Raw genomic sequence first — 15,618 nt, 5'->3', positions numbered from 1 at the left:
GGAATCTGATCATGGACAGGAGGGGGTGATCAGTATAGAGGGGGGGCAATTGCAAGAACCAAAGCAGCAGGAGAGGGAGGAGGAAAAGCCAGCTTTCAGCTGCTACAGGGAGACCCATACAGGGGATCGGTTCCTGTAATTTTCCTCCCGCCGCACCAGTCACCCCCCTTTTCCATGATCTGATTCCTCCTACTGCCTGGGCCCTCCTGCTGAACTGATGGGGCCTGGGCCTCATACAGGAGGCCCGTACCCAGCTCACTCCTCTTGGCCCTGCTTCCTAGCTGGGGGGAGGGGGGTTGCCTAGGGTGTCAAAAATCTTTACAACAGCCCTGGTGGCACCCATATAGTATATGGCTGCAGCTAGGCTGGGAAAGGCCAGTAGTGACGTAATGGCACTGGGCGGTGTCATTTTTATAGGAAGGCACTGATCTTGGTCGGGGTGGTGGAGCGCGCCTTTCTACACCAGGGGCGGGTAAGACTGGACCCCTCCGCAATCTCTGACATCTCCTGTACCATGTCCGCAGCCTATGACCTCTCCTTTACCATGTCTGCAACCTCTGACATCTCCTGTACCATGTCCTCAGCCTATGACCTCTCCTTTACCATGTCTGCAACCTCTGACATCTCCTGTACCATGTCCGCAGCCTATGACCTCTCCTGTACCATGTCCGCAGCCTATGACCTCTCCTTTACCATGTCTGCAACCTCTGACATCTCCTGTACCATGTCTGCAAACTCTGACATCTCCTGTACTATGTCCGCACAGCCTATGACCATCTCTTGTCTTTTATCATGTCTGCAGTCTCTAAAGGGGGAGTCTGGAGAGGAGTCAGGAGTGGGAGGGCCGCCGGGATGGGGGTCACGGGAGAAGTCAGATGTATGTGGACTGTGGAGAGAAGACTATAGGATAAACCCAGAGCCAACAAGCTGGAACCAACTGACTGAGCCCTGCATGGTGCACCTGAGAGGAGGTCAGTGACAGCTCCACCAGACCAGTCTGAGTGGGGGTCAGTGACATAAGGGGGAAGTGAATACAGTAATGTAAGGGGGCACTGATATAAAGGCCCCCCCTTATATCAGTAACCCCCCCCCCTTCTTTCTGCAGAAGGTGGTCTCTGGTCACATTTCCAGAGTTCCTGGGGTTCCCCTTTACATCAGTCTGCAGGATTCACCATTACAGTGCAAGGGGGAACTCTGCGGACCCTCATGTAAAGGCAGACTTTGATTATTTTTTATTCTGGTAATATATCACCATCGCAATAAGTGGACTGTTCTTGATAATTGCTCCACTTTTAACTGGAATTTGCTCTTATGTACAGTATGTATGTATCTATCTATATACATATATATATATAAAACCCTATGTGATTTCATATCTGTCTTATGTACATATAATACACGCTTCACATGTGCTTTAAAATGCATGGTTTTCCCTTTTATGATCAAGAAAATGACGCTATGCTGTTGGGCCGCTATAATAATGCTATGGGGCTGGTATGAAATTATTTCCAGGGCTGGTTTTTATTCCCAGTCCGGCCCTGTCAGGAGGGCAAGAGAAGAGAGAGAGAGAAGGGAGTGAAGAAAAGAGGGGAGGAGGAAAGGGGAGGAGAGAGAGGGAGAGAAAAAAAAGAGGGGGAAGGGTAGGGGGGGGGGGTGAGGAAAACAATCGGTCTTGCATGTCTGTCTTGGTCTGCGGGATCGTGAATATGACCCAAGTAAGGTTACACCTTCTTCCGAGAAGACAAAAATATTCCATAAACCCCACATTTTGGAGTATTGTTGGCGTTGTGTTGGGCAGTGGAAATAAGGTCCTCCATCCTGTTTATCTCTTCCACCTTTTGCATCCAGTGTGTCATAGTTGGGGGCGTTGGTGTCAAAGAACTACCAACATTGTGGCCAATCAACGGAATCTCGCATTGGCGCGAATGCACATGCGCGCCCAATTTCAGGCAAGCACAGTTGGGAAAGTGCGGGCGCCAGTGCGCACGCTCGTGTGCCGTGCGTTATGACTCTTGCTGCCAAATGGCCTATTTAAAGCCAGCAGCTACAGTCACTAGCTGCTGGATGATCGTCAGCCTCCTGTGTTCCCCGTGCCTTGTTTACTTGCCGATCTTGACTTCCTGTTGCCAACCCGGATTGCTTTGACCTAGATTCTCTTGAACCCCATGAACCCCTGGCTGTTCTGGATGTTGCTGGTGTTCCTGGACTCTATTCTGCCTTCTCCAGTGTTTTGACCCGGCTTGACTCCTGACTTCGCTTTACCAGCATTCCAGTGCATGACCCAGCTTGTTCTTGTTCCTGGCTCGTGTCTGCCCGGCTTGCCAAGTGTTCCAGACTTATCGTGGACTTCCCAACCAGCTTGCTTCTGTTACCATCTGGCCATCCCAGCCGGCAACCCGTGCTACTTCGGGCACATCACTCCCTGTCCCACTTCCAGGGGTGCTCTGCACCTAGCCGCAAGGGGGAGCCCTCTCTACACTCCGGCTTCGGATCAGGTACATGACAGTATCATCCAGCCATGTCAGAAGCCGAGAGAGGTGCTTCCCCGCTGGAAGCTTTGTGCCAGCAAGTCGCAGCATTAACCCAGGCTGTGAAGAATCTCCAAGATGGTTACTTCCAGCTGGAAGGTCGCTTACAGAATCTGACAACACCATCTCTGTCAGCAAACCCCAATCCATCCGCTGCGGTCTCCACCTCCCCTCCTTCAGTTCCGGAACATTCAGCTCCAGTTCCTACCGTGATGGCTCCTCCTCCTGAGCCGAGAGTACCTACTCCAGAATGCTTCTCTGGTGATCGTAGGAAGTTCAAATCATTCAAGAACGCCTGCCTACTATACCTGGCCTTGCAACCCAGAACCTTTTCCTCAGAGACAGTTAAGGTGGGGTTTGTTATCTCTTTGTTATCTGATGAACCCCAGTCCTGGGCCCATCATTTACTGGCACAGAAAAATCCTGCTTTTGGCTCCATTAATTTATTCTTCGAAGCTATGGCCCAACTGTACGATGACCCGCAACGCATGGCCACTGCCGAGGCAACTCTCCATAAACTACGACGTCCTGTGGAGGACTACACTGTGGACTTTTGTAGGTGGGCTGCAGACACGGGTTGGAACGAGGCCACCCTCAAATATCAGTATCAGTTAGGCCTGTTGTGAAAATATACTTTGTATATTAGCGCGCCAGGGAGACGGTTTCAAGAACCTGGTAGAATTGTGTTTGTGAAAAATTATGTAGTGATTTTTTAAATTAATTTAATAGCAGCTGCTAGTGGGATGAGTCTCCTCCAACCTCGATCCAATACACGAGATATGCTCCCCTGAGGAGCATATCTCGTGTATTGGACGGGGTGTGTGAAATAAAATTTTGGAAAGCAATACCACACTATCCGTTTATTCCCCCATCACGATTTGTGGTGGAGGTGACTTACAGGGGAGCATATCTCGTGTATTGGATCGAGGTTGGAGGAGACTCATCCCATGGTGGAAGGCTAACCGCAGCAACTGTCCATACCCAGGGAGAGGGAATCCGAACCGGGAAAGGATCCTTTATTTGAAGCACGGTTGGTTCTAATGTCATAAGACATATAGAACCCACAGCATCTGGTGAGTGGGCAATTTATATATTTTCACGGTGAAGGAAGCACTAAGTGATCAAGGAAGAAGCACCAGCACTTTAACCATTTATATTGAATTTGGACTACTATTTATTTATTTTTGATTATTTATTTAATTTTTATTGATTATTTATCACTACACACTGGATGGACATTTATTTGAGAGTGATTTAAAATAATTTATGCATTTGATATACTAATTTATATATGTATTTGTAGTATTTATTTAATATTTATGAATCTCCACTAGGGAATAGCAAGCTCTAGAGGTATCACTACTGTGAATACTTTCTTTTTTATCAGTTAGGCCTGTCTGAAACCCTCAAAGATGAACTGGCACGAGTAAAGACCCCCACCACATTAGAGGGGCTCATTCAGTTTGCCATCCAGCTGGACAGACGCTTGCGGGAGCATCGGTCTGAACGTGCACAGTCCTTCCAGCCTATCTTGATATTACCCAAGGTCCCACCATCTCCTGCACCCCTGCCCACTGCTACCAGCCCGATTTCTCCTGAAGAACCTATGCAGATTGGGGTGGTTCGTAAAGCTTTAACCCCTGCTAAAAGACTTTGTCGCCGGCAAGCAAACCTGTGCATCTACTGTGGGGAAGATGGACACTTTCTCCACAACTGCCCGGTTAAACCAAGTAAGCCCTCTGCTCACAGCTGCATGCACCTCCAGATTCCGGGACTTTCCCCAACTTACCTAGTCCTCCTTGTTTCGTTACAGGTGGCGGAAGGGGAAATCAAGCTGCCAGCAATCATTGACTCAGGAGCCTGCAGCTGTTTCCTGGATATTTCTCTGGAAAGGGACCTTCATATTCCGCTCCAGGCCAAAGGTCAGAAACTGGAAATTCATCTTGCAGATGGCACCGCTCCCATATCTGGGCCCATCACTCAGGAAAACCTACCTATACTCGCCACAACCGGCCCAGGCCATCAGGAACTTCTCCACTTTGACGTTCTTCCCTCACCCATGTTTCCTGTAATTCTGGTAATCCCTTGGCTACAGGCTTACAACCCACAGATAGACTGGTCCAAAGGGGAAGTCTCCTTTAAATCAGCATACTGTCTCCAATACTGTGTGGTACCCGGGACCCCGCCTCCTACTAGCTGTCTCTCTATTCAGCCTGTCTCCAATGCCAGCCAAGATGTCCCTTCTGTCTATCACAACTTCCTGGACGTTTTTGATAAAAAGAAAGCGGACTCACTACCACCTCATCGTCCCTATGATTGCCCGATAGAACTGTTGCCTGGTGCAGAGATCCCTTTTGGCCACATTTTTCCGCTTTTAGAGACTGAACTTGAAGCCTTACGGCAATATATCAACGAAAACCTCAAGAAGGGGTTCATTCATCCTTCTTCTTCCCCAGCAGGAGCTGGAATCTTCTTTGTGGAGAAAAAACACCACGCCCTCAGGCCATGTGTGGATTACAGAGAACTGAATAAGATCACCATCAAGAATCGGTACCCTCTTCCTCTCGTTCCTGAGCTTTTTCAGAGGTTCCGTACCGCCCGAGTCTTCACTAAGCTAGACTTGCAGGGCGCTTACAACCTGGTGCGGATCCGTGAGGGCGAGGAATGGAAGACTGCTTTTCAAACCCGCTTCGGGCACTTCGAATATTTGGTCATGCCTTTCGGATTGTGCAACGCTCCAGCCACCTTCCAACACTTAGTGAACGACATCTTCAGAGAGTTCCTGGACAATTTCCTTATCGCTTACTTGGACGATATCCTTGTTTTTTCTGCCACCCTGGAGCTGCACAGAATACATGTAAAAAAGTAGTAGTCACCCTCAGAAAATATGGATTTTATGCAAAAGCAGAAAAGGGGGAGCCCTCTCTACACTCCGGCTTCGGATCAGGTACGTGACAATTGGTTTTTCCAATAGAGGGGTATGCATGCTTGAATTTTTAGACGTCGACGCTGAATGTCGGATAGGTGAAAAAGACAGAAAGCGCGATCATTTGGTATGACGTGTTCTGTAAATTTTTGTGTTATTCTACGGACTTCTGATCAAAAGTGAGAGAGCTCAGGACAGGTCAAAAAATATGTAACAGAGTGCCTACACCCCCATGACAATGCCAAAAACGGTTCAATGTGGCAGGAAAGCATCTGTGGAGTGTTGCAGGGGTGAAGTACCAGCTCGTCAGGATTTTAAAGTTGGACTCCTGAATTTTAGTGCATATTAAAGATCTGAGCGCAAAATTAATCATATATTACTTTTGGTTAGTTGAGAAAGACTGGTTCAGGTCTGTTTCCCATTTATCCAACCAGGGAACCCGGGGCTGTTCCAGCAGAATGATTAGTAGATTATACATTTTGGAGAGGACCCTAGGCAGAATCCCCTTTTCTGAGCAAAATTCCTCAAATGGCAATTATTGGCGGTCAAAGCGCAGAGGATTAGGGATGGAATGCAGGAAGTGGTGTAGTCGCAGAGCACACAAGAACGGAAGTTTGTAAGAGTCTAGGTTATTAGTTAGTGTGGAAATCGAGGGCCAGACGTTGCCTTTTAGGAAGTGTGATGCCTGGAATATCCTCAAGTCTCTGAGGGATATTAGAGGTTGCGAGTACAAACCCGGGGAGAATTTAGGGTTCCCCAGAATAGGGTATAAGAGGGAGTCTGGGCTGAAAAATTAGGTTTGTTTGCATGCCACTATACCGATACGTAGCGTGGATCCAATCAGGGGGTGTATCTTTACGGCTGGCAGCAGGTTCTGAAAGCACCAAAGGGCTCTGCTGAGGGGGATCTTTGTCCGGTTTTGTTCCAACTGAGCCCATAGTTTGGTGTCAGCATGGCAAACCCAATCAACAATCCTACCAAGATGAGTCGCTAGATGGTACTTTTTGAAATCAGGAAATGCCAGGCCTCCATACAATTTCGGGAGAGTGAGGCAATGATATGGTAGGCGAGGTTTTTTGTTAGCCCTTACAAATGTTCATACCTGTCTAAAAAATTTGGATGGTAGCTGAATAGGCAGTGTCTGAAGAAGGTATAGATATTTTGGCAATATACACATCTTTATTAGGTTACATCTACCGAACCAGGAGTGGAGGTCTCCACACCACTTTTCAAGGAGGATACGTGTAGAAGCTAAATAGCGGGGGGAAATTAAGTTATGTATAGGACAAGACGGGGTGGGGGGGATGCATGTAACTAGGTACTGTAATGCAATATCAGTCCACTTAAACTTAAAGCTCGAATTCAGAGACTGCAAGAGACGGGATGGTAACTCAACTCCCATGGCCTCTGACTTGCTGAAGTTGATCCTCAAGTTGGATAAAGTTCCATAAATCTCAAATTCATGGATAAGATTGGGAAGAGACATTGCAGGGTTAGTGAGTGAAAATAGTAGGTCATCAGCATACGCCGAAATTTTGTATTGTTTATCTCCTACTGGGATGCCAGTGATGTCAGGGTTTAGACGGATCTTGCCTAAAAGTGGTTCTAATGAGAGGGCAAAGAGAAGGGGTGATAGAGGGCAACCCTGTCTTGTCCCGTTCCAGATGGAAAATGATTCAGAGAGGATGCCATTCTCTTTTACCTGGGCTTCCGGGGTGGAGTTGACCGATGAGATCCATTGTATAATTTTCTCCCCCAGACCGATATGTTTAAGGACCACGAACATGAATTTCCAGTTTACACGATCAAAGGCCTTCTCTGTGTCCATCCCTGAGAATATGCTGGGCAGGTAGGATGTATTAGCTACATGGATCAGGTTATGAACTTTGGCAGTATTATCTCTAGCTTCTCTGATTGGGAAAAAGGCCACTTGGTCTAAATGAATGAGAGGTTGTAGGTGTTGTGCTAAATGCATAGCCAATATTTTGGTAAAGATCTTAAGGTCAAGATTGAGTAGAGATATGGGCCTGTAACTTCCGCAAGCTGAATATGAGCCTGCTGCGTTATAGAGTTTGACCATGTATGGGCTGAGGATTGGGAGTAGGGTTTAATAATATTGTGAAATAAGGCCATAGGGGCCGGGGGCTTTCCCAGGTTTCAATGAGTCGAGTGTTTGTTGTATTTCTGTTGGTGTTATGGGGTTTCTAAATCATTCAGCACATTGGTAGCTTGGGAAGTAAGGATGTGTTGACGAATTCTTCTATATGATGACTGGAGGGGGAAGAGTCATGTAAGCTATAAAGAGAGGAGAGGAACTCTTTAAATGTGTTTGCAATCTGTTTTGGAAGGGATAGTTTCTTGCCCTCTGAGGGCATGATGTGTGGAATGTATGAGGCTGTCCTAAGTTTCCAGACTGATCTCGCTAAAACTTTACCGCACTTGTCACCCGATTCATAGCCTATTTTGCGGAATCTCTGGAGTGCCGCTTTAGCTTTGTATTAGAGAATGTCAACAATTTGTTTACGGATAGTCGTCATTTCCAAGGTTAAGGATTAGGATGGTGCATGCTTGTGTTGAGCGTCTACAATGTGCAGTCTGAAAAGGAGTGATTGAAGTTGATTCTCTCTCCTTTTTAAGTCTAGAATCGTGCTGCATTGGGACGCCTCTGATGACTGCTTTATGCGCTTCCCATAAGATTCCTTTGTCACAGTCTGGTTGGTCATTTGTGTGGAAGTAGGATTGAAGTTCCCTGGAGGCATCCGTTAGGACTTCTGGATTTTGAAAAAGACTTTAATTTAGTCTCCAGAATCTGGTTGTGGAGCAGGGGGCTTCAGACAGTTTGTAAGATAAAAGAATTGGAGCATGGTCGGACCAGGTTATATTCCCAATTGGGGTGCTAAGTACTGCATGGAGTTGGCTGCGAGGAATGAGGAAACAATTGGTCCTGGAGTACATGCGGTGCAGGGAAGAGGAGAATGTGTAGTCCCTTTCACCTGTGTGTTGCAACCGCCATACATCAATCAATTGAGCTTTGTGTAGGATTTGAGCTATACATTTATTAGCGCGAGGAGGTACAGAGGAGGAACCTGTGGACGTATCTAGTGTGGGGATCAAGGGGACGTTAAGGTCTCCCCCCAAGACCAATTGGCCCTCCTTGAATTCTGACAGTGTGTCTATTAAGTGTGAGATGAAGGTATCCTGCTGGGAGTTAGGCGCATATATTGATGCTAGCGTCACCAGAGTGTCTCCGATAAGTTCCTTGGCAAAGGCAAATGACCTTTAGGGTCTAGGAGTGTTGTTCGGCAGGACCATGGGAGTCTATTTGAGATTAGAATGGAGGCCCCTTTGGCTTTTACATCTGCATTAGTCGCATGGTAAGGTTTTGGGTAATGTCTTTTCTTGAGAACAGGTATTTTGTCATCCCTGACGTGCTCCCCTTTATAAAGGCAATATCCGCACGCTTATGTTTCAGATCATTTAGTAACATTCGTCTTTTCTCGGGTATATTAAGACCTCTAGCGTTCAGCGAGAGTATTGTTATATTCTCCATTTGGAAATAGGTGGCAGGGGTGTTTTGGAGGTATGGGAAGGCGAGAGGAAGAAAAACAAAAAAAGGGGGGGAAAGGGTGGAAAAGAGGGTAAGGGGTAGGAGGGAAAGAGAGGAGAGAAGAAAGTAGTTAGAGTGGAGTAACAAGGGGAAGAATCACAGTGTAGAAAGGGGTAAGAGAAACGGGTAATAGGGATTATCCAGGTTCCAATAGGGGTCCCGGAGTATCTAAAATAAGCAAGTCAACTTGCTAAGGCACACAGCAACATATGTCGCAGTAGTGTGTGCCAGCCTAGGTGGGGATGTGGAAGGAGAAAGCCCAAGCAGAGCCTACTTTGACCATTCCCCCAGCCCAGCAGAGCATATATCTAAGAATAAACTATACAAAGTATAACTTCCCAGACAATGCGGACCAGATTAGATGTTGGTAGGCAGAGGTGGATAGTGTGTGGCTGTCTCCAGCGGCCAACCCGCAACGGCATCATGGGGACACCAACCCCCAAGCGGCCACAATATCGGCCGGCAGCACATAAGGGTGGTAAGGCTAAGGCACTCATGCATTTGTATTAATCGCATCACCACCCAGAGGCAAGATGCACCGAGACCATCCCCAAGGGAGCCAGCCCCACACTATAAATGGAAAAAGCCAGCGAAGAGGGCCCACACAGGTTAAGCTAGGCATCCATGCTCCGGGGGAGAGATGAGAGGGAGGGAACCGAACCAGCGGCACACAACAACAGAGTAGGAGTGTAATGTACAGCTCCAAGCGCCCACTCCCACTGCCATTCAAGGCTCCGTCCCTCTCATCCTTCTCCCTAACACTCTTCAACAGGTCACCCCCAGCCCAACCGTAAAAGAAAACAAAAAAACATAATAACAGTAACTCAATAACAATATAACTTGCGCCCGATGAGGCACAGAAACAACAGACTCCACCTGTCCGGACACTGAGCATCACAGAATCCGCAATAGAACAAGTCCCCCATGCCCACCCCACCCAACCCCAATCAAACACGGGGGGAGTGCGGTCACGCAGAGGGTTGCTGAGCGGAGAGTAAGAGGGGGTCCAAATCAGTGCCGACAATATAAATACAGTAAACAACCCCCCCTCCCCCCCAAACAGTACGTGTAAAGTTTTCACCCGTCCATGCATATAATCTGAAGTAGGCAGTGGGTCAAAAAAGCTCCAGTGTATAAAAGGCCCTCCGCCTGCAGAGGTAACGTGTTGGCCTGGCTGCCTCGAGTGTCCTCGATAAGGTACATAAATCCATCCTGTACGGATGATAAGTCGGGGGAAGGTGTATCAAGGAGACTCTGAGTAATACCCGGAGTCAAGAAAAAATTAGGGAACAGAGCCCTTAGTCCAGGAGATAGGTAGTGGCAGTGAATAGGGCACGAAGTCAGCAAATCCCTGCCAAAGAGGCACAGCATCCAGAGTCATTGGGTCTAAGGGGCCAGTGAAGACTCATGTGAACCCTCTGGAGAAGCCACAAGGGACCTCCGTCTCTCACGCTGCGGTCTGGGCAGCTGGCTCCTCCATGGTGCAGACCGCGCACTACGACCAGCGGGTCTGGAGATGAAGTGAAGCCAGCTCTGGACAGGGACCGGGGCAATGCCCAGGAAGGTGAAGAAGGCCTGGAGATCAGCCATGTTTCAGGTGGTGAAGGAGCGTTGATCTTTTCTAAAGGTGACCAAGAGGGGATAGCCCCATCGGTAGGGGAAACCCAACTGGCGGGCGAGGTCCAGAAGAGGCCAGAATTGCCATTGCAGTGTTGCTCTGGAAATATTCGGCAGAATTTTGATGGAGGCCCTGTCAAATTCAACTTCTCCTGCTTCCTAGGCTTTTCAGAGCATCATCTCTTTGTGTGTATAGTGGTGCAAGCGGCATATTATATCTCTTGGTCTGTTAGGGTCAGGAGAATTTGGGCCCAAGACCCTGTGGATCTGATCAAATGTCAGGTTATCTGGCATATCCTTCCCCGCTATCTGTTGTAATATCGCAGCTGCCGTGACTGCCAGATTCTCTGCCCCTGTGGCCTCCGGGAGTCCCCAGAGCCGGAGATTATTCCGAGGGCTCCAGTCCTCCATCTTATCCATATGCAGCTGGAGGGATATTGCGTTGTCTGAGTGCAAGGTCTGTAGAGACTCCAGCTTCTTCACTCGGTTTTCCAGGGACAGCAGGGAGGGCTCCCAAGCCTTTAGGCGATCTGAAGCTGACTGCACGTGCTTCCTAAACTCCTGGATATCCAACCGGTGGATATCCAGGAGCCCATCTCTGACACAGAGGAAGCAGCGGGTTAGGCGGGGAGATCTCAAAGGCCCGAGGCCCCTCGGGGCGAGCCACGTGGTACCGCCATGTTGATTTCGGGGGAGGCCGGCTTGGGCGAGTTTGGGAAGAAACACAGTACTTCCCTGGAGGTTTTGGGTGTTCTGGCTCCTCTAGAAGTTCCCCTCATTCTGCGTTTCTTAGCTGAGAGCATAGTTTTCCGGGATAGAGCAAAGTTAGCTGGGCTGGAGAGGAGACGGGCCGAAGCTCAGAGAATACACGTCTCTAATCGGCCATGTCCAAGTCATGGCCCCCTGATACAGCTTTTTAAATGCAGTCAAGATCTGCATACCCACTCTTTGTAAACGGGAATCCCCCCCAGCCTATGGTTTGCAAACATTCGTGAGATCCAAGATATGGAAGATCTGACAGCCTCCTTTAAACATCAAGAGGGAAAATAGAGAAAACCTTGATTTTACTGTATAGAATTTATATGCTCTCAAGAATACAAGATGACTTTCCCTTGTTATTGAAAACTCATGGGGCTCCTCTTAGTATCCCTTTCTTCATCCAGCGCACCCTTCCTTCTTCCAAACTTTTTCTTTTTATCATATCTCACCAATCTAGCTTCCTTTCTTATGGCCAGTACACATGATAAGAAAATCAGCTAAAAATTTCCATAAGAGGAACAATTGGTCAATTATGTGTTTGTTAGTAAAGTGCTTTCGACAGCCGATACTAATAGTTTGGACGAAAAAAATGGTGCAAGCTAGAAAATTTTTATGCAAGTTAACACAATGTACGATTTTCATGAAATGTGTACAGTAATCGTACTGTAATAATCAAATGTATTTGATGGACATGGCTGGAAGGGTCACGTACACTATATCACTTCCTCTGCTACTACACTAGTTGGTAGCTATGTTTGCCTTTGTCGTTCTTGATTTTTTTATACAAGTTAATATAATTTCGGTTACATTATGATAAGATTGATCGTTCTATTTTCTCATAGTGTGTACTAGGTTTAACTTTCATTCTCCCTGTTATCACTTTCTCAACCCAAGTGTTAATATCCTCTTTTTTAATTGTTATTTACAAAAGAGAAATTTCATCCAGGGATGATAATTGTAATTTCATTGCTTTAAAGATGCTAATGTTCTACTAACGGAAAACAAAACAGGCTGCTAGACGTGGTTTGTCTGATATACATACTACGGACCACCATAAATGGCTTGTAATTCTGTTATGTGCCTTGTAATGTAAGTTTGTCTGCCTACTTTGATGTAACTTTACAGTGTTTATTAAAATGGCATTCATTGAATGTGAAAAAAAAAATCATCAAAAACTAGTTTTGTTTCTACTAGTTTATGAATATAAAGTTACTCAGCATCCTAATCATTAAAAATAAAATGTTGTTTTTAATGTTTTACTCTGCATTAACAAAATACCAAGCTAATGTGCTTAGATGTCAAGCATCTTAAATCCCTGCATAATTTCAGCGAAAAAATAGACTCCAAGCAAGAACTGCCAATGTTTTACCAAGATTTGCCTCAGCTCTACCCATGGCCCTTCCATTTATCCTCAAGGTACTATGAAAATACAGGTCATTAAATATATTTTCCACTTACTCCTTGCATATTAGGCTTTATTCCAGCTTGAATTTTGTCTTTCTTGGTTAAGGTGTCATAAATCTGTGTTATCACAGAGCTGCTTTGGCTTGCAGATCTGGCAGCATATAATACCGGTTCAGGAAGGTCCCCCATAAAACGTAATATAATTTTCCAAACAGCTAATGAGGCCTAAAACAGAATATAAAATTGTTTGTCATCCTAAAATAAACAGAAAAAAATATAAAACTGATATATTATTTTAACAGCTTTCTACCATTTAGAAATTATTAAAAAGGTAAGTGCATTTGGGAACACGGGACAAAGCAAATTGGATTTTTATTGTAGGTGTGAATTCCACCCCTTGTTAAGAAACTGATTAGGAAACTGATAAGAAACTCAGCACATGAACTGAATGAGCTTATGTTCAGGCTCAGTTAGGCTGAGAGCTGTTATCAGCCAACCAACTACTTCTGCATATAAAAAATACTTGTTCTTCCTACAGCTTTTTCTTTAACTTCCTGAGCTAGAGGAACATATTGAAAGACAGAGATGTCAAAACTGTAACCAGTACCAAAACATCGCCTTGGTCTTCATGATATAGAAGTGGCTGGTGTAATGTCTTTCGTATATGGTTATCCGTTGCTGAGCCCTGAAAGTAGGTTGCAGCAAACTTGGGAAAAGTGAATTCTGTCAGGTGGTCGATGTCTTTTCCCAGCTTAAGAGGCAGTGCATCTAGATCTGTTTCAACCAAAAACTGTGGGGAATCCATGTCCTAAAAAGAAAAGAGGATTGTTATTTGTAATTCAGCATAGCTTCCAAACATGTTCTTATGTTCTACCACAGAGTCCTTCCTTTAAAATAAACTGATTTGGTACCTACATCGTCAGGCAAAAAGCCAAAGACTTGCTCCACCATGGCCATGTTTTCTTTCTCTTGGGCTTGAAGCATTTCCTTCTGCTTCATCCTCCTTTGCTCTTGCATTGCCATTTGTTGCTGACTCATGAACCCCTGTTACCAATAACAATACATCTTTAAAGACAACAGAGCTCATAACACCAAAAGGAAAGCAGTATCATTGCCTGTTAAATAAACCAATTATTCTTACATTGTATTTTTGTTTCTGGTAACTCACACGAGCCAGCATACCCCTGGTGTAAGTCTGTATAACCAATGCTGCTTTATTTTCTCGAACAATCTTCTGTCGCAGGAGAAAACCTCTGCATCTTGACTGTAGTTTTGTAATGACCAACTGAGATTTTTGATACTGCTGGTGAAGCTGTCTACTTCTCACCAGTGCCTGCAACCTCTGGAAACCATGTCGCATCTAATACAAAAGAAAATGACTTGTGAAAATATCTGAAGAGCAGGTGAAAATTTTTACATATAGCCAAATTCTGCATTCACATCTTATTTAAATACACATGCTGACTAGGTGCTACACAAACCCCAACAGTTTGATTACAAAGTTCTAAATCATGAAAAATTGTACCTTCAGATATATTTTCCTGCTATGGAATCCCCTCCACACTGCTTGAATCTTCACTGCAGCCTTTCTTTGTCTAAGAAACAGTTTCCTGCAAAGTAGGAGGGTAAAAGCTTCCAACTTAGTAAACCAAGTGATGATCATCCTAAGTCAACAGTAAATGATTTTCTCCTTCGGGAGCTGCCACCACCCTAAATGGCTGGGAGGAATCCCGAAAAGTCAACTTATGAACATTAGGTGCAATTGTAGTACGGTAATATTGCGGAATTTCATCAACAATCAGAGGTGCTATTAAACAGATTTACGGAAAAAGGTTATAAGAACAGTATGTTGCATTTTGTTAAGGACACAGTCCAGAAAATGAGAAGAGAGACATTATTAGGAGATAGCGACAGAGATAAAAATAATATGTTGGCTATAGCCTTTAAACAGATTTTAATATAGTTTATAAATCTGTTGAAGGCATAATTAAAAAATATTGGCCCATTCTCCTTATGGATAAGACTTTGGCTGATCGCCTCCCTAGAAAACCGAAGTTTATTTATCAGAATGTCCCTAACTTAAGAAATAGACTAGCTTGTAGTATACAGGACCCTCCCAAAAGATCCTGTACCTTTTTGTATCAGAATGTTTTTTTCTCTACTGGAAGGTAAAACGCTTGTAAACAGTCAAAAATAGGGTAAGAAAAACAACTATGTATAAATCTACCAGTACGGGAAAAGAATATAAAATAATGCAATTCATCACTTCAGAGTGATCATGTTACTTATTTATTTAGTTGTCCCTGTGGGATACAGTATGTGGGATGTACTACAAGGAAATTGTGAATATTAATAATATAAAGAAGGGATTCCACAAACAAAGTTTATCCAACCATTTTAGGTTGTACCACAAAAAAGATCAGAGTGTATTAACTTTTTGTGGTATTGATAGGATTGTATGGGAGTAGAGGGGTTGTAACAAGCCATTTCCATGAATGAAACCAAGTGGATTTTTGAGTTAAATACTTTATGTCCAGCTGGCTTGAACATGGATAAAGATTTAAATTGTTTTATTTCTCATTTTTAATGAACATTTGTAACAATAACTTCGTCCAATCAAAATTGGATCAATCTTAATATTTCAAATTTAAGATCTTGGATTTTGCAGAAATTTGCTCATATATGACCAATAGATGTCTCTAGTGAGGACTTATTCTCTTCCCGCCCCCGCTATAGCCAAAATATGGCTACATCGTGGGCTTACTTAGCCAGGAGGG

At 45.1% G+C, this 15,618-nt stretch overlaps 1 protein-coding gene across 1 annotated transcript in view; it reads right to left on the bottom strand.

Moving 5' to 3' along the window:
• Window positions 1–15,618, bottom strand: part of MYO7B (myosin VIIB) — a 545,169-nt gene that overhangs the window by 269,775 nt on the left and 259,776 nt on the right. The window contains exons 20-24 of the mRNA XM_082249873.1: window positions 14,367–14,451; window positions 13,983–14,201; window positions 13,757–13,885; window positions 13,449–13,649; window positions 12,896–13,066 (exon numbers count right to left, since the gene is read on the bottom strand). Coding sequence (XP_082105999.1) covers window positions 12,896–13,066; window positions 13,449–13,649; window positions 13,757–13,885; window positions 13,983–14,201; window positions 14,367–14,451 — 805 coding nt within the window. The remainder of the gene's footprint in view (window positions 1–12,895; window positions 13,067–13,448; window positions 13,650–13,756; window positions 13,886–13,982; window positions 14,202–14,366; window positions 14,452–15,618) is intronic.

This window comes from Pelophylax lessonae (assembly GCF_965119305.1).
Source record: "Pelophylax lessonae genome assembly, chromosome: 3".
Taxonomy (NCBI): Eukaryota; Metazoa; Chordata; class Amphibia; order Anura; family Ranidae; genus Pelophylax; species Pelophylax lessonae.
This window is presented reverse-complemented; position numbering and strand designations above follow the sequence as displayed.